General features: G+C 46.4%; 2 protein-coding genes across 3 annotated transcripts; one reads left to right on the top strand and one right to left on the bottom strand.

Annotated features, from left to right (window-relative positions):
- The first annotated feature begins 1,065 nt into the window (after positions 1–1,065).
- On the top strand, positions 1,066–18,702 carry upf1 (UPF1 RNA helicase and ATPase). Of its 2 annotated transcripts, none has more exons than XM_072700042.1 (24): positions 1,066–1,468; positions 2,381–2,523; positions 2,914–3,003; positions 3,088–3,255; positions 6,901–7,081; positions 7,184–7,345; positions 7,481–7,565; positions 7,731–7,829; positions 7,948–8,056; positions 8,141–8,300; positions 8,401–8,519; positions 8,604–8,768; positions 9,197–9,311; positions 9,407–9,550; positions 9,760–9,973; positions 10,071–10,188; positions 10,272–10,428; positions 10,573–10,715; positions 12,035–12,209; positions 12,377–12,458; positions 12,553–12,714; positions 15,122–15,342; positions 15,692–15,814; positions 15,897–18,702. In XM_072700042.1, the coding sequence occupies exons 1-23, from the start codon at positions 1,298–1,300 to the stop codon at positions 15,809–15,811; spliced, it is 3,303 nt and encodes a 1,100-aa protein (XP_072556143.1). In that variant the 5' UTR covers positions 1,066–1,297; the 3' UTR covers positions 15,812–15,814; positions 15,897–18,702. The 2 variants fall into 2 exon arrangements, with proteins under 2 accessions (XP_072556143.1, XP_072556142.1); XM_072700041.1 differs by having other exon boundaries at positions 7,481–7,568.
- Positions 18,578–23,576, bottom strand: ddx49 (DEAD (Asp-Glu-Ala-Asp) box polypeptide 49). The gene is made up of 13 exons (XM_023843526.2): positions 23,292–23,576; positions 22,945–23,068; positions 22,744–22,829; positions 22,524–22,645; positions 22,196–22,383; positions 21,630–21,770; positions 21,471–21,546; positions 21,167–21,243; positions 20,132–20,229; positions 19,978–20,052; positions 19,779–19,867; positions 19,583–19,654; positions 18,578–18,965 (listed from the first exon to the last, which is right to left on the bottom strand). The coding sequence occupies exons 1-13, from the start codon at positions 23,404–23,406 to the stop codon at positions 18,777–18,779; spliced, it is 1,452 nt and encodes a 483-aa protein (XP_023699294.2). The 5' UTR covers positions 23,407–23,576; the 3' UTR covers positions 18,578–18,776.
- Positions 23,577–23,892: the final 316 nt, after the last annotated feature.

Below are 23,892 nucleotides of genomic sequence, written 5' to 3'. Positions count from 1 at the left end.
ACCCAATGAGCTACTACATCACCCACATGATTTCTGTGCTCAAATTATAAATCACTGCAGCAGTCAGCTTGCCATGCTGTGTGCTGAAAATAAAACAGCCACAATCACTAGCATTCAGCTAAACAGAAGACAGGAAGCTCTCTGTGCTACTGAGGGTACCTAAAATGACTCTTTTAAGTTGTCTTAATTGTTTGCTCTTTGATTGTCATATTCCACAAACATCCCTATGGCTGGTTATGGGCTACTGAGTAAGCCATGTCTGCATCTTCCACAGTCACAGGAATATCTGTGGGAAAGCCCACACACACTTGCCAGTAGAATCATGAGAGGTTATGAGATTCACTGCCGCCTTTGCTGTGGAACGAGGATGGAAATGTGCCAAGTAAAATGGGCCCTTTACTGGAGACTGACTACCAGACACACGTTCTGTGGCTATTTGTAGGACTGGACTGCTGATTAAATTACCTCACAGCACAAGGAGTTCCTGCCTAAATATCACATCAATTAAAGACCAAACTGATCAGTTTTGAGGCATTTGCCTTCTAATAAGAAAGTAAATATTAAATATTAATACTACATGAAATATAGTGAAAGAGATGGTTAATTAAAGAGGTGGCACAGCAATTTGCAGCACAGCCTCACACCTCCAGTGTTGCAGGTTTCGTTCGTGTCCTCGGTTGTGTACGTGTGGAGTTTGCATGTTCTGCCTGTTTATATGGGTTTACTCCAGAGGGTCAAAAACATCTACAGGCATCTCAAACATTGCCCATACTGGGATTTTAAGTGCATGCTTATCACAGTGAGGCGGAAGAAACCCTTACTGATATGCCCATCCATCACTGGGCACGCACACTCAAAGAATCTCAATAAAGGACTATTTAGGCACAAATTCAGCTGGAGTGTGTTATTGGATTTTGGTAGGAATTAGAGTATTCATAGGAAATCCCAAGGATTACAGGGAAATTTGATTTTTTTGAAAGCACGGGAAAATCCGACGAGCCCCGTCTTCGCGGGAACTGTGCCGCTCGTGTACGGGACGTCATGGCGTCATGTGCTCTACGTAGGCACGTCGTGCGGCGCTAGCGCCATCGTCACTGTTTGGTGTGGGAGTTGAAGCTCTCGAGCTGTTTTTTTCTCCACTTTAATTTCTGGGTTCGTTTCGGATCCTGTTTGGGTCAAAAATCCCACCAGAACCGGGTTGCTTCGTATCGGCCAAGGCTGACCGGACAGCTGGTGCTTCCCGCTCGTTTTTAATCCGCAAAACAGAGTCTTTAAAATCAGCGACAGCCGCGAAGACATGAGCGTGGAGGCGTACGGGCCGAGCTCGCAGACCCTAACCTTCCTGGACACCGAGGAAGCGGAGCTACTTGGAGCCGACACCCAGGGCTCGGAGTTCGAGTTCACCGACTTCACCCTGCCGAGCCAAACGCAGACCCAGGGCCAGACGCAGAGCCAGCTCGATGGCCAGGTGTGTGCCGCCGTTTTGACGGGGCCACGAGCGGGGGGATGTGCCTTTGACGTCAGCCCGCACGGTGGCTGGCCGGGTCCGCCGGACGTGTAGAGTGAAGCCGGGGCGACCAGAGGGGCTACTCTATCCGGGCCTTCGGTTGCGTCTTCACACTCGGGACCCGATTTGCTTTTTACAGAGACGTCTTTGGGTTAAAAATTATGTACAGAATCGAGGAGCTGAGCTCCAGGGAAGAGACGTGGAGCCGTCGGCAGCAGCAGGCCCGTTAGCCGGCATGCTAGCCGCGCTCCCGCTGCGTGTCCTTCCCGGTGCAGTGTACTTCCCGCGGCAGCGAGCGCTCAGGCCGCCACGCACACGGTTCCACCCGGTTATCCTGTAATGCCCGATGCTCATCAGTAGGGTTGACACGGCGGCTAACGGGCAATAGACCGGTACTTCCCGGTAACTACGGCAGGCGCGCTTTGCTGCCAGGAGAACCGCTCGCTAAAGGCGGCCGATTTTCATTTTCCTTGCCGATTTCGGTGCGTTTAGAGCGCCGGAGTGTAAAAGTGAAACCGCTTGAAGTTTGCCGCCTGACCTCGGTGGTACTATCCAGGTGTAGGAATAGCTCGTCGGACATCGGTGGTACCGTCCAGGTGCAGGAAGGGTTCGGCGGACCGTCTAAATATAAACGGCTGTCAGACAGCCGACTTGGCGGGGTATAGCGTGCCTGTCTTCCGCCTATTATTAATAACCCCAACTTGTTTTTCGTGGCCAGCACCGCTAGATTTACTGTGTTGGTCGCCGCTGACCGGCTTTTCTGAGAGTGTGGCGGTTCCCGAGAGGCGGGGTCTGTACAGATTAACACTCACTAGCACGATCACATAATACAGCACTATAATAATGAACTAATCGCCCCCGGGACCTGCGCAGGTGAATGGTCCGGACGGGATCTTGCAGAATGGTGGGGTGGACGACCCTGTGGCCAAGACCAGCCAGCTACTGGCCGAGTTGAACTTCGAGGAGGATGAGGAGGACACTTACTACACCAAAGACCTCCCAGTGCATGCCTGCAGGTATTAGCCAGAAGATCGCAGGGTCACGTTTCCGTGCCAGTGTGCTCAGAGTGTGGCTGTTGTGGAAAATTAATCATTTTAGAGGGCCGCTTTACAGTGCCAGTGTGGTAGAGTGCCTGTCCTAAAGGAAAGGGCTCATCTAATACCTTACTACTTATAGTGTCATTACCTTGATTATTCTGTCCTACTTTTATAGCATGTTTTTAATGGCATTTAAGTTGGTGTGTGTGGTTTGTATGGGTATGTATGTATAAATATGCATCCAAATTCCTTGTGACATCTGGAATATTTTTTCCCCCCAAATTTTATATTTATATGTCCTTCAGTACATGTAATATGAACAGAATAAATGACTTTGGTAAACATGACTGTCAAATTTTGTCATTTTAGCTATTGTGGGATCCATGACCCTGCATGTGTGGTCTACTGTAACACCAGTAAGAAGTGGTTCTGCAATGGACGTGGGAATACATCCGGCAGGTCCGTGTTTTAATCAACTCTCCCTGCTTACTTTGGTTTCCCGTTTGCCCTGCTGGGTGCTGATAGACATTTCTCTCCCTGCAGCCACATCGTGAACCATTTGGTCCGAGCCAAATGCAAAGAGGTGACGCTGCACAAGGACGGCCCACTGGGGGAGACGGTGCTGGAGTGCTACAACTGTGGCTGCCGGAACGTCTTCCTGCTGGGCTTCATCCCGGCCAAGGCCGACTCGGTGGTGGTGCTTCTCTGCAGGTACGCACCTCTCTGCCCACGCCTGCCTTTCTGCCTGCTCTCTCCTCACTCACACTGCTCTTCTCTTAAGTATGCATTTATTTAAATGACACTTCTTTCCAAGCTTTTAGTATTATGCTCTGGCATTGAATTTTAATGGGTTTCGTTATGTTATGTTTTCCCTTATTCCCCTCAAAGTATTTTCTTAGCTGGCTGTTAGACTGGTGTCAAATTGAAATGCCAAGTTGTACAGTGATATTCCAATAACCGTTAAAACTAAAGGCATTACTGGTGTAAAAGCAGAATTGCAGTTATAGCCTTTTCTTATAGTGCAAAATCTTAGATGCTGGTAATTGGTTATTTTTAGTGTTGTGGATTTATCCCTTGCCTGTTGTAGGAAAATAGGGAGCGATAACTAACTGTAGTCTTTGAATACAAGTTTTTGTGGAATATGTAAAATTACACTGACAGTGATGCTATAAATGTCTGATCTGGTTGGGTGCTTTGTATAGATATACTCTTTGTGTTGCTTTTCATGTTTTAAATATACAATGCATGGTTGATGAGCATATAAAAACTTTAGATAACGCAAAGTTATAGGCCAAGCTGAGCTATTTTTCCTTTTCAAATTGTGTTTCTGACTGATGATCAAATATGATGTTTATAATTGAGATTTTTAAACTTTGAATTTTGCAGGTTTCTGTGGTTTAAGAGCTTAATCTTTACTTTCTGATATGATGTGCACATGGCTTCTGAGTTCTGTGGCTTTGAGGTGGAGAGGGAGAGAGAGAGAGACCATTTGTGTCTTGAGCCACGCTTAGCTAGAGGGAAATGGGTTGTGCCTCGTGTGGGTGGGGAAAGTTCACACTCGGAAGAACACTTGTATTTCTCAGGGAACATTGTTTATCTTTCTAAGATGCCACGCTAAAGATGAGCATTTAGAGGTAATTGCTGTTTTCTCAGGTTAAATTAAGAGGATCGGTGTGCAGCTACCTCAACAATGTTTTTTTTATATATCCGGAATGCATCACATCATTTAACTTAAATGGTCATTAAGTTTGCAAAATGAGGCAATCTTTGCAGTGAATTTTGAACTCGGGGATCTGTTTCAGTTGACTTTCCCTCACTTCAGCAAGTAGACCGGCTCAGTGTCGTGTACCATGTATAAGAAGGCTAGCAATATAGTGGGACTTCAGGGGAGATCTGTTAGTTCACTGAGAAGTGAAACACATTCTGAATGGGCAGTCGTAGCTCATAGCGTCATGTGCTCTGTGTACATCTCGGAGCCACACTGCACCTGTCGGGGGGATTCTGCCTCATCGGGCGTTTTTGGCTAAAACATTGGAAGGGACTTGATGATTCTCACACCTATTTCCATCTGCTGTAGAGCAGGTGGAGAGAGGCGATTCCCCCGGGGCTGTTTGCTAACCTGGTGTGGTGCCGGCATCTCTGCTTCTCAGTGCAGAAGTGTGGCAGAGTTTCAGTTTTATAAACAGAAGGTAGGAGGTAGGGAGCTCTCAGCAAAACGCACCACGTGGCTGCTGGCAGCTGGTAACCACCAGCAGGGAAGCTGATAGCGCTTTTTTAAAAGCGCGTTGGAGGTAACGGGAGAAATGGGCATCAAGGTAATCAAAGAGCCGGGGTGACTTGAGACTCCTGAAGTTACAGCAGATGTGTGACATCAAGATAGCACACTGTCCCTGTTTTGAAAAACAAAATCAATGTCCCCTTGACTGCTGGACTTGAATTTCACACTGGGGACAGCTCTTAAAAATGGTCTGACGAATTTTCATTGTTATGCCCATTTTGTGATGAGCAGCGTCAGTTGTGGGTGATTTGATATTAAATTGTGAATTATAAAAATGTCTCTACAATCTGTCTTTACGGAGAGATCATTACTATCATGCTATGGTGCACATTCTATAAGTTTCAGTTCTAAGGTTTTTGCGCGCATCTAAAGTTTGATGAGCCAAATCCGTTTGGACAGTAATTAACCGCTAATGGCAAAGAGTAAGTAGAGCTTTGGAGTTCTTCCTCTCTCCCTTTCACATCCTCGTCCCAGCATGCAATGCGCAATATACAACACATTCCCTATTTGACAATGTAATTGTATGGATGGTATGGAGGAGTTGGTCCCTAAAAAGAATTTGACATTGGTAATATGAAATTTGGAGTTCTCTAAAATCGACACAATATCAACAGTTATTTGCAAAATTTGCAAAGATGCACACGTTGGAACGTGGCACGAATCCTTTTAACCACCCCATAAGAAAACGCCCGAAAGTGCATTTAGACCAATGTACCCTTTTGAACTGATTATAAGCAAGCCCCCCCCGCCCCCCCCCCCCCCGACTGTCAACATGCTCTGTTATTTTTCCCTTTAGGTTTTGTTACCTTACTGGGCTATATTTTTAAAATAGGGGGGTTGGTTTGCTTGTGCTGTTCAGAAAATGGTTTTGAAAACCTACATGAAAAAGAATTGTGATAAGATCCTGCCTGAAAAAAATTGGTGATTTTTGTCATCGACCCCCCCCCCCCCCCTGAGCAGAGTGCGTTTAACCATCTGGTCGAGTCCTGTGAAATGTTGTAAACATTTGAAAAACTTTTTCTCCTGCTTTGTGTTCCTTCATTACTCACATTTGAATGAATCTCAGCATGAAAATTTTTAGTTGCATAATGTAGAACTGTAATCATGCAAAAAATAATCTCCTGTCCCTATTGGCTAGTGACTAATGATTTGTTAATCTCAAAGGATGGTTTTACTTATGGGATTTATAGTGTGTTGATAAAGAGATTTTTCTGTGGTAATTCAATACTCCACTATTTGACAATAGAAGTCCTTTAATTTTTCCAAACATGTTGGCCTAGTGACTAGATTGGCTGCTTCTCACACCCTGCCTCTACATGCTTGTTCTCCCCCCTGTCGTCATGTGGTTTCCTCTGGCTACTCCGCTCTCCCTCCGAAGTCCAAAAACATGCTGAGGTGTGCATGTGTGTCTGAATGGTGTGTGAGCCCTTTGATGGGTTGGCGCCCTATCCTGGGTTGTTCCCTGCCTCGCACCCGTAGCCTCCGGGGTAGGTTCCAGACCCTCCATGACCCTGAATAGGAAAAGCAGGTGTAGAATATTAATGGATGGATTTACCAGTCAAACCTCGTCAGTTAATTTGACAGGCTTAAGCACCTTAGATTTTTATTGAAATTTAATTTTTACATTTTGAGTTTGCGGTCTCTACAACGGTGTTGGGGGCAGCTGGCAGCTTTTGGGGATGGTTATTGTACGTATGAAGCATTTTAAGAGATGGAACTTGCCTGCTGTCCTGGTTTTTTTTAGAAAACACTTAACACAAGGAATATTAGAAACCTTTCAAATTACTGTGCTATTTCTGCCAAAAAATAGTAAATGCGGTTATGATTGATTTGATTGAATGTGTACCTTGTTGTGTTTTTCACCTTGCTTATAGCAATTAAAATGTTGTCCTTTCTACTTTTGTGAATTTTTGAATGTAATTGGATCTTGATTGTGTGCTGTTGTAAATTGGCTGGAGATGGCTCTTAAATATCTGCATGTTCTGTGTGTGTGTGTGTGTGTGTGTGCGCGCGTGTGTGTGCGTGCGCGTGTGTGTGTGCGCGCGCGTGTGTGTGCCCATGTCCCTTAACCCCCCCAGGCAGCCTTGTGCCAGCCAGAGCAGCCTAAAGGACATCAACTGGGACAGCTCCCAGTGGCAGCCGCTGATCCAGGACCGCTGCTTCCTGTCGTGGCTGGTGAAGATCCCCTCCGAGCAGGAACAGCTGCGTGCCCGGCAGATCACAGCTCAGCAGATCAACAAGTTGGAGGAGCTGTGGAAGGTGCCGCCAGCGTATCCGGGTCACGTGTGTGTGTGTGTGTGCGCCGCTCGCCCGCGGTGACCAGTCATTAACCGCTCGTGCTGTTTCTCCTGATTCCTGCAGGAAAACCCCACAGCCACCTTGGAGGACCTGGAGAAGCCTGGCGTGGACGAGGAGCCGCAGCACGTGCTGCTGCGCTATGAAGATGCCTACCAGTACCAGAACATTTTTGGGCCTCTTGTCAAGCTCGAGGCTGACTATGACAAAAAGCTGAAAGAGTCTCAGGTATGTGCCCCCCCCCCTCAGCGGAGGGACTGTGCAGCCTGCCATGACATCATCTGCATAACCTGATGGTGTTTGCTTTCAAAAGATGGGGAGAAAAAACAAAAACCTAAAAACCTGTGTCTTAATTTTCCACAGACTCAAGACAACATAACGGTCCGTTGGGACCTCGGTTTGAATAAAAAGCGCATTGCTTATTTCACGCTTCCCAAGACGGATTCAGGTGGTAATATTTTAAAGCTTGCTCTGTCTTCAAGTACCATCCCTATGGAATATGCATGCCTCCACTCATTCCTGTGGCCGTGCTGTGTGTGTTGGAGTTGCTGATATACTCTTGGATGTCGTTCATGTTTCCCACTTCACAGCGTTTCTTTCCTGTTTTAAACAGATATGCGTCTGATGCAGGGAGATGAGATCTGCCTGCGGTACAAAGGAGACTTGGCCCCCCTCTGGAAGGGCATTGGGCATGTCATTAAAGTCCCAGACAGTATCCTTTTACCTCCAGAATTGCACAGGGATTGTTTAGTTAAACCAGATGTGGGACCACACTGATATTTTGCTGTGTTGTATGCTGGTAAGTAGATATTCCTTAAGCGGTGCTTTAGACTACGGAGATGAGATTGCCATCGAGTTGCGGAGCAGCGTCGGTGCCCCCGTGGAAGTACCACACAATTTCCAGGTGGATTTTGTGTGGAAGTCCACATCCTTTGACAGGTGAGAGAGCGCCCCCTTGTGCCAGTCAGCCATGTGTCCATCTCTAGGCCATGTTTCAGCAGTATCCTGGCTTCCGTTGTGTAGAATGCAGAGTGCATTGAAGACCTTCGCGGTGGACGAGACCTCTGTCTCAGGGTATATCTACCACAAGCTCTTGGGACACGAGGTGGAGGATGTCATCATTAAGTGTCAGCTCCCCAAGCGCTTCACTGCCCAGGGCCTGCCTGACCTCAACCACTCGCAGGTCTGTGTGCAGCCTTCGTCTTAACGCCTTTCTATCATCAAACACACACTTTTCTGTGCCGTGACGTGAGAGATGAACACGTTCCCATTACCCATGTCAGGTATATGCTGTGAAGACTGTTCTGCAGCGGCCTCTCAGCCTCATCCAGGGTCCCCCTGGCACCGGGAAGACAGTGACCTCCGCCACCATCGTCTACCACCTGGCCAGACAGGGCAATGGGTATGACGTCTCGGGGGCAGTCAGCGGCCTGAGCGGCGCGTCTCACCCGGCAGCCTTTGACGCTGACTCTGTCTGAATCTTCAGGCCCGTGTTGGTCTGCGCTCCCAGCAACATCGCCGTTGACCAGCTGACCGAGAAGATCCACCAGACAGGCCTGAAAGTGGTGAGGCTCTGCGCTAAGAGCCGGGAGGCCATCGACTCGCCAGTGTCCTTCCTGGCCCTGCATAACCAGATCCGCAACATGGACAGGTACGAGGAGATGCAGACAGCGTCTGATTCTCTGTGTGGTCTGTGTGCCCTCGGCGGCTCCTGCCCGGTGCTGGCTGGGTGGTACCCAGCAGCCAAAGCGGCCGCTGAGGTGGATCCAAAGATCCCATTTATAGCTGTATCATTTCTTAGCTTGTTGTTTTTCGCTCGTCTGTAAATGTCAAGGCATGTCAGTGTGTGTGTTGCAGTCTGGATATGCGTATCGTATGATCTGTGTATTCTGTTACATTTGTGCACTATTCTTAAATAATCTCTAGAATTGACTGCCTCGTCAGAACCGTTTCACTTTTCAGGCTTGATATTGTTATAAATATCTCTGTACCCTCCACCCCCATGGGCTTTGTGGTGCCAGGGATGTAAGTCCTGCTTGTTGCGAGTTGTGTTCTGAACGGTAGCTTCCTTATTCTTAGCATGCCGGAGCTTCAGAAACTCCAGCAGTTGAAGGACGAGACCGGGGAACTTTCCTCTGCGGACGAGAAGCGGTATCGGGCGCTGAAGCGCACAGCCGAGCGGGAGTTACTCATGGTATGGGGTTCTGTCAGGGCCTCCATTTTCTGAAAGGGCCGCAGTCTGTGTTTTTGTTTTAAACGGCGTGTTTTAAATCCCCCCGGCCGACACAGAATGCGGATGTTATCTGCTGCACATGCGTGGGAGCCGGCGACCCGCGTCTGGCCAAGATGCAGTTCCGCTCCATCCTGATTGACGAGAGCACCCAGGCTACGGAGCCCGAGTGCATGGTGCCAGTGGTGCTGGGGGCCAAGCAGGTAAGGCGCCCCCCCCCCCCCTTGTTCTCTCTCAACTCTTCAGCCCATTGCTCAGAATTTAGTCCTAAATGGTGTGTATATATAAAGCACGTTGTCCGCGTCATTGAGGGCAGGTTGATTGGTATTATTACAGTACGACGTGTTCTGTAATAACTCTTCCTGGGGGGGCTACTATGATTGATGTGTGTGATGTGTGCTCCGCCCCTCAGCTCATCCTCGTGGGAGACCACTGTCAGCTGGGGCCGGTGGTCATGTGTAAGAAGGCGGCCAAAGCTGGGCTCTCCCAGTCCCTCTTTGAGCGCCTGGTGGTCTTGGGGATCCGGCCCATCCGCCTGCAGGTGCAGTACCGCATGCACCCAGCTCTCAGCGCATTCCCCTCCAACATCTTCTACGAAGGTTCCCTGCAAAACGGGGTCACTGCGGGTATGTTCCTTTTTAAATTATTTTTACAATTCTCCACACTGCAATTGTGTAAACTGGCAGCTTGGACATGTTGTGTTTCCCCCACACTTTCGCCCAGCTGATCGTGTCAAGAAAGGGTTTGACTTCCAGTGGCCCCAGCCGGACAAGCCCATGTTTTTCTACGTGACCCAAGGGCAGGAGGAAATCGCCAGCTCGGGAACTTCCTACCTGAACAGGTGTGCACCCCCCCGACGGCTCAAGGCAGCGCCTGAGACCGGTGTTGGCCTTGTGTCACCATCACCTGTGTCTTCCTCTACAGGACTGAAGCTGCCAACGTGGAGAAGATCACCACCAAGCTGCTGAAGGCTGGGGCTAAACCCGACCAGATCGGCATCATCACGCCCTACGAGGGCCAGCGCTCCTACCTGGTGCAGTACATGCAGTTCAGTGGCTCTCTGCACACCAAGCTGTACCAGGTAGGTTCTGCACCACCACAGCTCGTAGTGTTTTAATGTGCATGAAAGTTGTCTGAAATACCTCCAACCGAAAAACATTACTCCCTTGATTATAGGAACTTGAAATTAACATCTGTGTGTGTGTATGTTGACACTCCTCATTAGGAAGTGGAAATTGCTAGCGTTGATGCCTTCCAAGGCAGAGAGAAAGACTTCATCATCCTGTCCTGCGTCAGAGCCAATGAGCACCAGGGAATTGGGTTTCTGAATGACCCTCGGCGCCTGAACGTGGCTCTCACCAGGGCCAGGTAAGCAGCCTCATAGCTCCGCTGGTGATTAACCAGAGTTCTCTTTTGGCTGTTGCTGTTAGTTTGACGGTTCTCAGGTAGATGATGATTTACACTTTAAATTATTCAGTGAACGTGCTTGAATACAGTTTTCAATCTCGGGTGAAGAATGTATGTTTTCACAAATTGGCGCCCGTGGTATGCTTCAAGGTGCGGTCATCTGAAAGAGGGGAACCTTAAAATCTGAATTACTTAATAGGTTAAGTCACCAGACAGAGAAAAATATTACATCTTAATATTACATCTTGAACTAATTAAGAAGGAAATAAACATGGAGAAGTTATAACCTTGAGTGGGCCTGCTGAAGGACATCAGTGGCAAAGAACATCCAACGGAACAAAGAGCAAGCAGAGATAAAAGGGATACACAGGAACCCTCTACAGCGAAGAGCTCAGCGACCAAGATATGTTTAATGGGGTCAGATACATTTAAGGAAGAGTAATGGCAGAGGAGCTCAGATTAGCCCTGAGATCACTGCTGAAATGTAAGGCCCTGTGCCGAATTATCAAATTATTATTACTATTAAAATGGGCTAAATAGGAGCTTATGGAGAGCGGAACTAACAAATAGTAAAGTATCGTCAGAATGATACTAGACGATTGAAATTACCAAATTACAGTAGTCGAGTGTCTTGTGGCTAGCAGCCAACGAATATGGAAAAAGCGTGCAGAGATGATTTTTCAAAACTTCAACCTGAAGGTAATCTCCGGTAGGACTAGGTGCAGTGTCCTGCATGACATTGCTAAGGTCACAAAGGCTGAAACACGACCTCCACTCAATAAGGCACACGAGCTACAACATCAAGAATAGGCATGGACACATCTGAAGGCCCATTTTACAAAGGTCTTGTGGACAGATGAGTGACTCTCGATGGAGCCGATGGACGGCCCAGTGGGTGGATACCTTCACACCCCATCAAGATGGTAGAGGAGTGAAAATTAGCCCCAAAATCCTCTGTCAGTTTCTATGTTGGCGTGGGACGGTGCCCCCTCCCCGTGACGTTGGCGCGGGACGGTGCCCCCTCCCCGTGACGTTGGCGCGGGACGGTGCCCCCTCCCCGTGACGTTGGCGCGGGAATGTGCCCCCTCCCCGTGACGTTGGCGCGGGACGGTGCCCCCTCCCATGCATCAATGTATTCTATAGATTGGCCAAAGAAGGCTTAAAAGGTGATTGACCTGAATTTTTAGCTTAAACTTATTAAATTGATCTCCAGGAATTGTGCTCGCCTAATAATAATTCTGCACTCAGTGAATGTTTGGTGTTCCGACCTGTCTGCTCAGATACGGCGTGATTATCGTGGGGAACCCCAAAGCCCTGTCCAAGCAGCCGCTGTGGAACCACCTGCTGAACTACTACAAAGAGCAAAAGGTGCTGGTAGAGGGTCCTCTCAATAACCTGCGTGAGAGCCTCATGCAGTTCAGTAAGCCCCGCAAGCTGGTCAACACCATCAACCCGGTGAGTGCGGCTGGGCCGCCCACGCATCCCCTGCTCTGCGGCGTTCTCTGTTGGGATCTGCAGATCTCTCCCCTATGTTTCACTATCTTGGTTTCCCTGCTTTTGAAATGGGTTACCTAGGCTTGTGTTTGCAGTCTGAGCATGACATGACGGATGTTTTTGTGTAGGGTGCCCGTTTCATGAGCACCGCCATGTATGACGCCAGAGAAGCTCTCATCCCTGGCTCTGTCTACGACCGCAGCAGCACCGGTGACTGTCGCTCTCTGCCTTCCTCATTCACAGCCTACATCTCTGCCGGCTGTCGTCCCGCTCAGTGCATCCCTGTGTATATGTGTGTTTCCAGGCCGTCCGTCGAACATGTACTTCCAAACCCATGACCAGATCGGCATGATCGGAGCAGGCCCCAGCCCTGTGGCTGCCATGAACATCCCCATTCCGTTCAACCTGGTCATGCCTCCAATGCCCCCACCAGGGTACATGGGCCAAGGGAATGGGCCTTCCGCAGGTGAGAGAGCACAGGTCGTAGGTAGGGGGGCACCTATGCTGGTATCGGGGGGGAGGCCTTCCGCGGTGGGGAGGCCTTCCGCGGTGGGGAGGCCTTCCGCGGTGGGGAGGCCTTCCGCGGTGGGGAGGCCTTCCGCGGTGGGGAGGCCTTCCGCGGTGGGGAGGCCTTCCGCAGGTGAGACACCACATGTCGTAGGTAGGGAGGCACCTATGCTGGTATCGGGGGGGGGGGGGCCTTCAGTATTGACATTTATTTCCGTGTAGCTAAATGAAAATTCTGCAGATTTTTGACATCGCACATAACCGTAATCGTATCAGTGTCGGTGAACACCAGACAGCAAGCATTAGTCCTCAGTCTGGAAAAGGTTTTTTTTTTTTTTTTTTGCATCCCTTGTTCTAGGTTTTCTGTTTTGTTACTATCTTGTGCTTGTGGATTCAAACAACAGTGGCTCTGGGATGTGTTTATTGTACAGAAACAGTGGGGGCAGGATTGATATCGCCCATTGACCATTCGCTTATTCCAAGATTGGCCAGATGGTGGTGCTAATGCTAAACTTCAGGCGGCATGTTCTGTGGGGGCCTAGACCTACACCAGTAAGCGCCAGTTAGGTCGTCAGCTTGAGTGTAAAGTACCTTAAATCATACATTGAAACTAGATAGCTTTAAAGTAGCACAGTGTTCTTTGTTGGTTGCATCACTGCTAATTAAGTTGCATCATTGTTAATAGCTACTAAATAAACATATTGCATACAAAATGACATTTTCAGTGTGGACAACCAATCAGTATGATTGTGTAATATTACCGGAACCAACTCACTGTTCTGCACATTTGTTGCATTTATACATAGCTACCTATTTGTTTTCTCTGTATTTATGATTGGTGTTTCAACCACAGCTGTAACGGAAAACCATAATGTACCGTGTACCAAGTGTGTAGAAGTGTGTTCGCTAGGTAGCTTGCTGAATATGGGTTACAGATGCAACGTATCACAAAACTCACGGGTCTGCTCATATCGTAGTACTTTAGTCGTGGATCGGGTCATTTTTGGATCAGTGCAAAAAACAGAAGTATAACTATTTATTACTCAAAGAACTTAAACACAAAGCAAGGATTGTAACATGCTCCGTCCACATGAACACAACTACTTTGTTTGTATCTTTTCACTGCAGCTCTGTATCGAATGGAAGTCCACATTCACCTTTATCTTTCTCTCTTATGTCTAGATCACAACTTATTTCTCGTGATCTTTACGAATTGTTTTCTCAATCACAAAATAAGTCATTTTAGAAAAACACAAGTTGTAAATAGACGCGCGAACAGGATTCCACTAAAATGCCATGGGTAATGCTACTGAATTCATGCAGTTTTTTTTTTTATTGCATTCACCCCGAAAATCTAAAATTCCTATGAGGTACACTTAAGGGGGGGGGGGATTCTCCCATGTTCAATTGTAACTTAAAAAGTGACAGCAGCTCTATCATGGTTAAACTTTGCAGTTAATCTGGGGTTCATACCAAACCGTGGTGGGGGGGGGGGGGCAAGGAGATCTGTGCTGATCATGGATCAGTTTGACTGTTACACCACTGATGCTTATCAAATTAGTGCTAATTTTGTAGTGGCAAAGTTTTTTCTGCTACATGAATACAGGAATACAAACGGTTCACTCAGAACAACGGCAGGGCAACTAATTTTTCTATCTTGCCAGCTAATGTTAGCTGACTAGACTAAGGTTGACATGTCAGTGAGCTTGTTTTATGAACCAATGGAAAAATGATTATTGAAATTACTACTACATGTTAAAAACAAAGTCTTGTTAGAGTGAAAATGGCACATATGTAACTAACTCTGTGTTTTGCTGGACCTTATACCTAACAATAAGGAGGAGTAAAATTAGTGAAATCTTAGTGTTATGTAAGTGTTTTTTTAGTAGTTGATAAACCTGGACATACTGTGTGTGTGTGTGTGTGTGTGTGTGTGTGTGTGTGTGTACAGAACACAGATCCAGTGAAATGACTGACAGCATTGTGCAGTAATAAGCCAGTGTTATTTGGTCAGTTAATGTATTAAGACTGATGCAGTGTTTTACTTATTTGCCTCAAGCTGTTAGTAACTTATTTTGAGTTTTTCATTTTGAATTTTCTGAAATATGTTATTCTAGGGTTTAGTGCACATCTTAAATTCAGCTGTGATGTTGCTGTAATTATGTTTTTGGAATCAGTATTTTAATGCTCTGCAGTTTTATATTGTTGTAACTTACCTGATAAATTGTTTTTCACTTAAGGTGTCTCCCCTTTGTGTGCAGAAATCACACATTTTAATAACCTGGCATGTTTCTTGTGTTGGGTGTATGTAGCCTAGTTACTGAACACAGTAGTATGTGCTGGGAACACCGTTTATTCTCCCGTAGGCCGTGGGGCTCTGAAGGGGAAGACAGGACGTGGGGGGCGGCAGAAGAATCGTGGCATCGGCAACCATGGGGGCGGACAGAGCAACCTGCCGAACAGCCAGGCCAGCCAAGACGTGGTGTCCCAGCCCTTCTCTCAGGGGCCGCTCACCCAGGGCTACGTCTCCATGAGCCAGCCGTCGCAGATGAGCCAGCCGGGCCTGTCTCAGCCTGAGCTGTCACAAGTAAGGCCCCGCCCCAAGCGGCACAGCGTTTCTCATGGTTGTCATGTGCACACGGTGAATAGCAGTATCTGCAAACTGCATCCTTAATGTTGGATGTTTCATAGGAGATGCTTTAATCAGTCAAAATCCCACATCAGAGAATAATTATAGATTCCTTAAATAATCATCTTCAGTACAGGTTAGGTTTTATTTGTAGTGTGGTCCCTGGCATATTGTAGATCGATGCCACATAGTCTACTGCTTGTGCTTGCAAAGAACATTTACCTTACAGATGTAACAATTTAGAATTTCCATCATAGGCCTTACAAAGAGGTGTTTGAAACGCGTTGGATTCTTTCCCCCAAATCAGGACAGTTACCTCGGTGATGAATTCAAGTCCCAGATTGACGTGGCTTTGTCCCAAGACTCCACTTACCAGGGCGAGCGTGCATATCAACATGGCGGGGTGACTGGATTGTCACAGTACTAGAATGTAAGGATGTTTTTCTTGAACATTCATGGATGGTACTTAATGGTATAGAATGTGGGTATATGTAACTCCTTTGTCCTTTCAGGTTGTGGGATAAGGAGCTAGGCTTGAGCTGAGCTTAGTTCGTCAGAATTTTAATCTGGGTAATAATAAAAAAACAAAAAACGGATACCTGTTTTCCACTGCTACAACTGAAGCACCACTGTGTGAAAGCAACAGGAGAGGGAAACCAACCAATCACAAGAGGAATAGGAAAAGGGGCAGACAGACAGGACGAGGAGGAAGAGAGAGAGAGAGAGCGAGCACTGCCAGTACACTGAGACGGGCGCCAGGAGGGAGGAGGACGCAAGCGGTGTGTGGTCGTGCTGTCGGGGAACACGAATCAAAAATGAGGCAGCTCCCTACGAAAGAAGCCCATTCCCTCCAAAACCCTTCCACCACTTCCTGCTCAAGGAATGACCTGTTGACTGAGGACCTTGATCTTCAAGCAGAAAGGGGGAAAAGACAAGTTCTCAAGCAACTCGCGAGCTCATTCCGTTTTCTCCAGAAACGGAGAAAAGAGTGGCGAACCGCTTCACGCAGGCAATGTGGAAAATCTTTACCTCAAAGTTGATCTCAGTTTTTAACCTTTGAACCCATTTGATTTAAATTTTTGTGGAATAAGAGTGGTGGTGATACAGCAGCTCTTAGGCCCAAATCGCATCAAATGATGAAGGCGGTTACTCGAGAGTATGAATTGATCTTAATCCAACTTTGAGTTCTTGCGTTAAGCTTGAATTGAAGAAATTCCGAGTCCACTTGCCTTTGACTACCTTAGAGTTCAGTGGCAGGTACACCGGGTCCTACCTGAAGTGGTATAGTAAAGGTCTATGGTGGTGTGGTCATGGGATTTTAAGGCAAAGTTTATGGATCTGAGCTAAGGATCTGCAACGTAAGATGAGTCTTCTGAAGCAGCTTTCTTCTTGTAGAACCCGGGCAGAATAATGAAAAGGCCAGCGTTTCTGGGTGTGAACTTGGTGCAATTTCCAAGTTGCAGCAATAGTGTATTGATCTTTAATGAAGGAGGGAGGAGTAGGGAAATGAGGTCTGGAGCTACAGAGGGTTTTCAGTGTTTTAAATGCAGCCTATGCTTAGATTGGCTACTGTTCCAAAGAGGGGGTTTTACTTGGAGGAAAACTGCATCGCCTTTGGCTGGTTGAGTTCGCTGCTAAAAGCAACTCCCTGGACAATGAGTCACACTTCAAGTCACCGTAACTGGGAATGCATCGTCTGGAAATATCTCAAATGTGTAAAAAAAAAAAAAAAAAAAAAGGAATTTAAACTCCAGTGAAGCTTTCTTTTATTTACAAATTAGATGCTCTGGATATCTTTCATCATGCGAGGGTAGAAACTGCTCATTTTACTCGTTAAACATCAGAGCTTATAAAGTGCATAACTTCAGTTGAGTGTTAAATGCACTGTTTCACTGTCTAAGTTTTCTCCTGCCACATATAGAAAGACTTGTACCTCTTGATTTAATTTTTACGAGATCTTGAAGGAAGGTGTGCGAGATCCGTCAGCGTAAGAGACGTGAGTCGCTGCGTCTTGCCGCTTCAGGCGTGCTGTGATGGGCACCATAAACTCCTCTGTGAATGTAGGCGAGACGGACATGCTGGGTCACGCCGGCCGCGGAAGGGTGCGGCCGCACCAGCAGGCCCGAACAGCACTTGAGTCCCGAGAAACACCAGTCACAAGAAGGCCACTTTTCTATCAGGGCTTGCCAAGACTAATGACTGGCCGAAGGCCTTATTTCTGAACTTTTACTTTTTGTGTTGGTTTTATTTTGGCTTTTCTGTCATTTCTAGGCAAAGGTTTTCCTAATGTAGATGTCTGTAGATGTGACCCCCCCCCCCCACCCTGCCTTCCCATCTGTGAATTGTGATGTATCGTAACATCCCTAAAATGCTCTTCTCTGATTGGAACTATTTGCTTCTTGTTTGTGCCATTTTCTTTCCTAGCAATGAGCATTTTTACATCACCCAAGTCACTTTGCTAGACATTGAATAACAGGGCATTTTTCCCCAGGATCAAAGCTATTGTTTAACTTGCGTAGTTTTGGCAGAATGGAAAATCATCCTTGCTTTCCATTACCCCCGACTTTTTACCTGTTGAGGTGTTCTGTGTTTTCTAATAAATTAGAGCACTATATGAGAATGTAGACATTACCAGCTTTCATGCTTTTTGCGTTTTTGCATATTTTCCAGCTGTCACTCAAAATCCACTCACTGGCTATTCTGAGAAATTGTCATGCCAGCATCACAAGCCTTCTGGGACAGTAGCTCAAGCATGTCAAGTGACCTCTTGTATAACACCGGGTTCGTCAGTGAATGACTACTGCATCTCTAACGATCCGAGCCAGTGCCCAGGCATCTTTAATGTACATCTTTTTGGTGAATGGCAGCACTTTCCACTATCAGTCTTTCAATTGTGCACCTTAATCATTCTTTTTGCCATGTGCAGTATGGAGATGTGGTGTGACACACAGGAAAGGAAATGAGCTTTTGCCCTGGTTGTGTTTCAGTAGGTGAGGCGTGAGAGAGCACGCTCACCACGCTCCACATGTAGGCCTCTAGATCTTCTTGCTATTGGTCAGGAAAAGAAAAGCAACCTAACTTAAGACCGGAATAATCAAGGGTCATTGTTCCCGTTTCGCCTGAGTCAAAACAAAACTGAAATTTGTTTCTTGCATATATCGTTTTTGAAAAACAGCAGGAGTGTGACACGCTGTTTTTTTTTTTTGATGTGGAAACTGCTTTTATTTCACTGTACTGATCAGCTGTTGTAACACTGAATGATTCTCTAATAATTGGAACTTCTAAAAAAAAAAAAATAAAGGTTGCTTCTCCTTTTCAGTGCTGCAGAGATTTTATTTAACAGTCCTTTTATTGTGCATGGTCTGTGTGGGTGATCAGCGATGGACAGTCACTCATTCACCCGTCTCGTGTGACTGATGTGAGCTTCCTTCTTCTTGCAGAAGCCTTTTCTTTTTCTGCTGTTTCCTCTTGATCGCATCTTGCTTCTTCTGGATACTCTCATGGATTCTTTGTTTAAATTTCTTCCGCTTATTCCTGATCTTCTCCAGTTCCTCTCTCCTCTTTTGTTCCAGATCTGGGTCCTAAACAGGATGGCAAACGCACGTAGTTCTGAGTGTCAGTTTGTGATTACAGTATTGCTGCTTGCTTACATTCATTTAGTAGACTTTTGTCCAAAGTGACGTATGGTGACGTAAGGCAGTGGTGGCTTGATGGTTAGGGTAGCGCACCAGCAAGTCACCACTGAGGTACCCTGAGCAAGGTACTGTCCCCAAGCACTGCTCCCCGGGCGCTGAATTAGCTGCCTCCTGCTATGTCACGAAAGTCACATATGGGTCAAATGCAGAGGACACATTTCGTTGTTGCGCACTGGGTGCTGTGGTGTGTTGACAATGACCACTGATCACTTAATTCTAAATTCTATAAGAATCAGCGACCAGGCTCAGCCTGCATGCCTGGAGCCCTTGAAGCTAGAGGCCTTACTCAAGGGGCCACGAGTAATCACTTTGCTGCCCATGGGATTCAAACCCACAACCTTGGGCACAGATCGTTCTCATTGAACTACACACCATCCTAAGTAAAGTGTTTCTTTCTTTCCATGCTTATAGTATGTATTCCAATCTACAGTCCAAACGTACACCTGGCCTTAAGTGACCCCAGTACTGCAGATGCATGATACCTGCAGCCTATTCATACTCACTTTTCCTTCCAAGATCATCGCTTTCCTTTTGTTGATTTCCTTCTTCTCATCAAAGTCTGTTGACTCAAGTTTCTGTCAGACGAAAGAACAGGAGAGGAGGGTCTTAATTCACCAGAAGCCCTCCCCCGCACCATGAAGACATGCGGGATGTCACTTGTGATCTAACTTTATTAACCAGCATAACACTGGGTCATACAATTTCACATTCGCGCCGGGTCACGTTGACTTGAGTGAGAATCTTCAGCACTTCACTCTCCTCCACCGAATATTCCTGCAGTTTGGCTTCTACAAAAATGGAATTCTTGAAATTAGTCTTAACAATGATGACAGCACATCAGCAGGTTCTGGGCTGCCTCTCCAAGCAAGGCATATATGACAGCAGACTTATCACTCACGGATCTGCCCCTCGATGGCCTGGACCAGGTGAATGTCATACTGCGTGACCAGCGTCAGAGAGACGCCATGCCGCCCTGGAAGCGAGAGAGAAGGCCGTCACGCTCTGCCATCAGCACCGAGTGCAACCGCCACGCAGCAGGAACGCCACATTACCCGCTCTGGCAGTCCGACCAACTCTGTGAATGTAGATCTTGGGTAAACCAGGTGTGTTGTGATTGATGACAACTTGGACTGTTGGGATGTCAAGACCCCTGGGAGGAGAGCAATGGCAATGCTGGTTAGATGTTAAAATGAACATCAAATGTGCACTAAATCGGTGATTCTCAACCCGCTCCTTGGAGACCCCAGGATGGTCCATGATTTTGCTCCCGAGGGCCCCCCAAGGACGGGGTCGAGAAACTAAACTGGAATATTACACTTCAGTTCACAACCCCACAGTGAGAACTGCACTCTGTATAGGGTGACCAGATAATCCATGTCACTTTGAGTGAGGACAGGATTTGTAAACTACCATTTCAATTAAAAGAATTTCACTTAAGTACAGAGTTCTTGCTGTGTGAGTCATTAAATCAAGGGAACAAACCAGTCAAAGCGCAAGAACAAAACCAAACTATTTAGCCAAGCACAGGAGCTTACAGTTTTAGTTTGTCAAACCTAAAGTAACAAATAGGTTATCTGGTCACCCTAGCTTTGTACCACCTCACGTCATTCACAACTATGGATATCCTTGCTTTCTATTTTTGGCATTTTATATTCGTTATCTCATTTGTTCTAGGGTGGCCTGGTGGTGCAGTGGTTAGCGCTGTCACCTCACACCTCTGGGACCTGAGTTTGAGTGTCTGCCGTGGCTGTGTGTGTCGAGTTGGCTTGTTCCCCCCATGTCGTCGTGGGGTTTCCTCCAGGCACTCCAGGTTCCTCTCACAGTCCAGAAACACGGTGAGGCTGATTATAGTTACCTAATTGTCCATAGGTGTGCTTGTGTGTGTGTGTGTGTGCCCTATGACAGAAAGTAGGTAGACAGGTATGTCACTGTGCAGCTGTACAGTATGTTTGGAGAAAACTTGAGAACACGGAAACAAAACAATGCAGAGACTGACTGTGTGTCTAAGTCCTGGTACTGCACCCTGTGCTGTCTGGGTCACCTGTGGCCAGGATGAGCAGCTGAAAAACAGAAGTACTGATTCCTACCTGGCGGCTACATCGGTCGCTATCAGTATCTTAAAGACGCCGGACTTGAACTTTGCAAGATTAGCAAATCGCTGTTTCTAAAGGAAAAAAAAAAAAACGGGAGAGAAAATTCTTAAATGCTTGATGCAGTTGGCTGATGGGGTTTGTTTCTGAAAAGTTTCCAGACTCTGCCCCATCTCATTACTGAGCAGTACAAAGACCAGACGAGAGGTTATTTCAACACAGACACCGAAAATGAGCCCAGTCGAGTCTGGATAATCAACACTGACAAAAGGAGTTAGGCTCCATCTCACGATCCCATCACCTGTTTCATCATGGAGTGCAGAGAGACAGCTGGGAAGTCAAATTCTCGCAGCATCATCATGAGGATCTGGCAGTTCCTGTAATGCCAGCATAGTCACAAGCTGCTTCACAACATCTGAGTTCACCACAGTCAGACAAATTGCACATGAAGGCTCCCTACTTGCAGGTGTTGGTGAAGATTATGATGGACCAGTCTTCATGCTCGTCCTGGAACTTTTGGATGAGGTGTACCAGATACGCGTCTTTGACTTTCTCAGGAGTGAGGATGTAGCGTTGGTCCAGCTCCTCAACAGTACGCACCCTATCAGTAGTAGTAATACTTTATTGATCTTGAAGGAAATTCCAAAAGTTACGGCAGCATACACAAAAAGTGACATTGCACTAATGCAAAAGACACAGGACAATAATACTAGATTGCAATGTGCAAAATAAAATGTGCAAGCATTTATAGAGTGAACATTTCCTACAATTACATTCATAACTGCAACATAAAATGAGCCAATACAAGCTGCCGATTTGGTAATATAATAGATCCCGCATTTCAGGTCATTGTGTCATTTCAGTGCAATCTGTTCATGATTAGTTTATTGCTAGGCAATGCTAACAAGATTTCAAGCCCCTTAAGTGGTTATTTTAACATGAGAGCCAGTCATTACCAGCATATCTTTTGATCACAGTCAGGGTTTTATCTGAACCTGCTTATAGGAGGCAATAAGCCAATCTTACTCAGACTTGCTTTCCCAGAAGAACGGCTTGTTCATGGCGATGCTCTTCAGCTCCTGCAAGGTGTCGGTGAGCGTGGCACTGAACAGCAGCGTCTGCCTCTTAGCGGGCACCACACTGAGGATCACCTCCAGGTCCTTGGTGAAGTCCGTGCAGCCCTGCTCAAGCAGCCGATCGGCCTCATCTAAGATCTAAGTGCAAAAACACATTTTTAAAAAAAGAACAATAAATAACATGCATACGCTGCTTGGAGGTCATTCCTTCAGCTGGATGCATTATCCCACTGCAGACATATCTGTGTGCAGGCTTACTGTACAATGATATAACTTGCCAGAAAGCGAATTTGCTTCATGTTGAAGGTGTTTGAGCTTCGGATGTGATCTGCCAATCTCCCAGGCGTTGCCACGACAATGTGGGGTTTCTTTGACAACTCAAGGGCCTGTGTCACCATGTCTACAAAGTACATTAGAGACAGACATGTCAGTCGATATTCTTTCCTGCATACCCAGATGTAATTAAATAAACTCAATGATTTCACAGGTGAACATTACCCATTCCTCCGACTATGATACAATCCCGCAAAGCAAGAGGTTTCCCAAGAACTCGGAATTGCTCTGCGATCTGATAAGCCAGCTCCCTGCACAACAAACCATCCAATCAAATTAACCAAATTGCTTCAATAGTTACCAAATCCGTTAGTCTTCTGCCTTCCTGCCTGTACTTCAAGACTCATCTTATGGGTAAGTACTGACCTGGTAGGAGTGAGCACCAAACAGAAGATGCCATAGGGGTCTTCGGAGAGCTTCTGCAGGACAGGCAGGACAAATGCGGCGGTCTTCCCACTGCCTGTTTTCGCACAGCCCATACAATCTCGGCCTGGGAACGAGTAATAAGATCATGAGACTAAGAGCCTAAAACATATCAAGTTAGGAGTATAGATGAAAACAGCCATTAAGAAACTTCCACTGGTGGATGAGGAGATGGACGTAATAACCGCAGTTACAATATTACAATATTATTTATATCACAATATAAATTACCGTACCCGAGGAGTAGAATGAAGCACACATGCTGACAAGCTTATACCATTTAATCCTACCTTGAAGTATAGCTGGCAGACAGTTCTCCTGTACGGGAGTTGGCTTATTGATGCCCATTTGTTTACACTGTTGAATCAACCAGTCCGATAAACCCAAGGACGAAAAGTCAGACATCTTCCGTCAAGCACGCCGAAGTACAAAGCCTATATTGCCTGTTAATTGTCCAGCTTTAACTGAGGATTTAATAGCTTTAAAAAGTAACTATTCTAAGTAATCAACACCAGTATACCAACGTAAGTGACCGCATGTCAACATGCTACAGTCGCCTACATTTAACGCAATGACTGACGTCAATTTTTCTGCCGACGTATTACGGAAGGACATCGGGGCCAAAAAGCTTTTGAGCAAGAATCACTTTTTTTTTTTTTTTTTTTTTTAAATAATCACTGCTTAACTAATCAGAATCTTACCGCATAAATGAACGACATAAATGCCGGGTTTATTTATTATATGTTAATAAATGAGTCTCGAGACAGTGAAATATTGCTTTATAATATATATATGTAAAACACATGAGAGAATCACACAAAAGAGGAAAACACTCCAGGTGTCATGGTGAAAATTGATGGATCAAATGCATACAGGGAGAGCTAGTGCTTT

This window comes from Paramormyrops kingsleyae, chromosome 15 (assembly GCF_048594095.1).
Source record: "Paramormyrops kingsleyae isolate MSU_618 chromosome 15, PKINGS_0.4, whole genome shotgun sequence".
Classification (NCBI taxonomy): Eukaryota; Metazoa; Chordata; class Actinopteri; order Osteoglossiformes; family Mormyridae; genus Paramormyrops; species Paramormyrops kingsleyae.
The sequence above is the reverse complement of the archived record's forward strand: the minus strand, read 5'-3'. Positions and strand labels throughout refer to the sequence as shown.

Bases quoted from the DNA above. Each gene is read 5' to 3' on its own strand.
- upf1 (XM_072700041.1), top strand. From the start codon at position 1,298: ATGAGCGTGGAGGCGTACGGGCCGAGCTCGCAGACCCTAACCTTCCTG. The intron at 8,769-9,196 runs GTACGAGGAGAT...CCTTATTCTTAG, and splicing joins CAGATCCGCAACATGGACAG to CATGCCGGAGCTTCAGAAAC. The intron at 10,429-10,572 runs GTAGGTTCTGCA...ACTCCTCATTAG, and splicing joins TGCACACCAAGCTGTACCAG to GAAGTGGAAATTGCTAGCGT.
- ddx49 (XM_023843526.2), bottom strand. From the start codon at position 23,406: ATGTCTGACTTTTCGTCCTTGGGTTTATCGGACTGGTTGATTCAACAG. The intron at 22,830-22,944 runs GTCAGTACTTAC...TTTGTTGTGCAG, and splicing joins TTGGTGCTCACTCCTACCAG to GGAGCTGGCTTATCAGATCG. The intron at 22,384-22,523 runs GCAAGTTATATC...TTTTGCACTTAG, and splicing joins TGAAGCAAATTCGCTTTCTG to ATCTTAGATGAGGCCGATCG.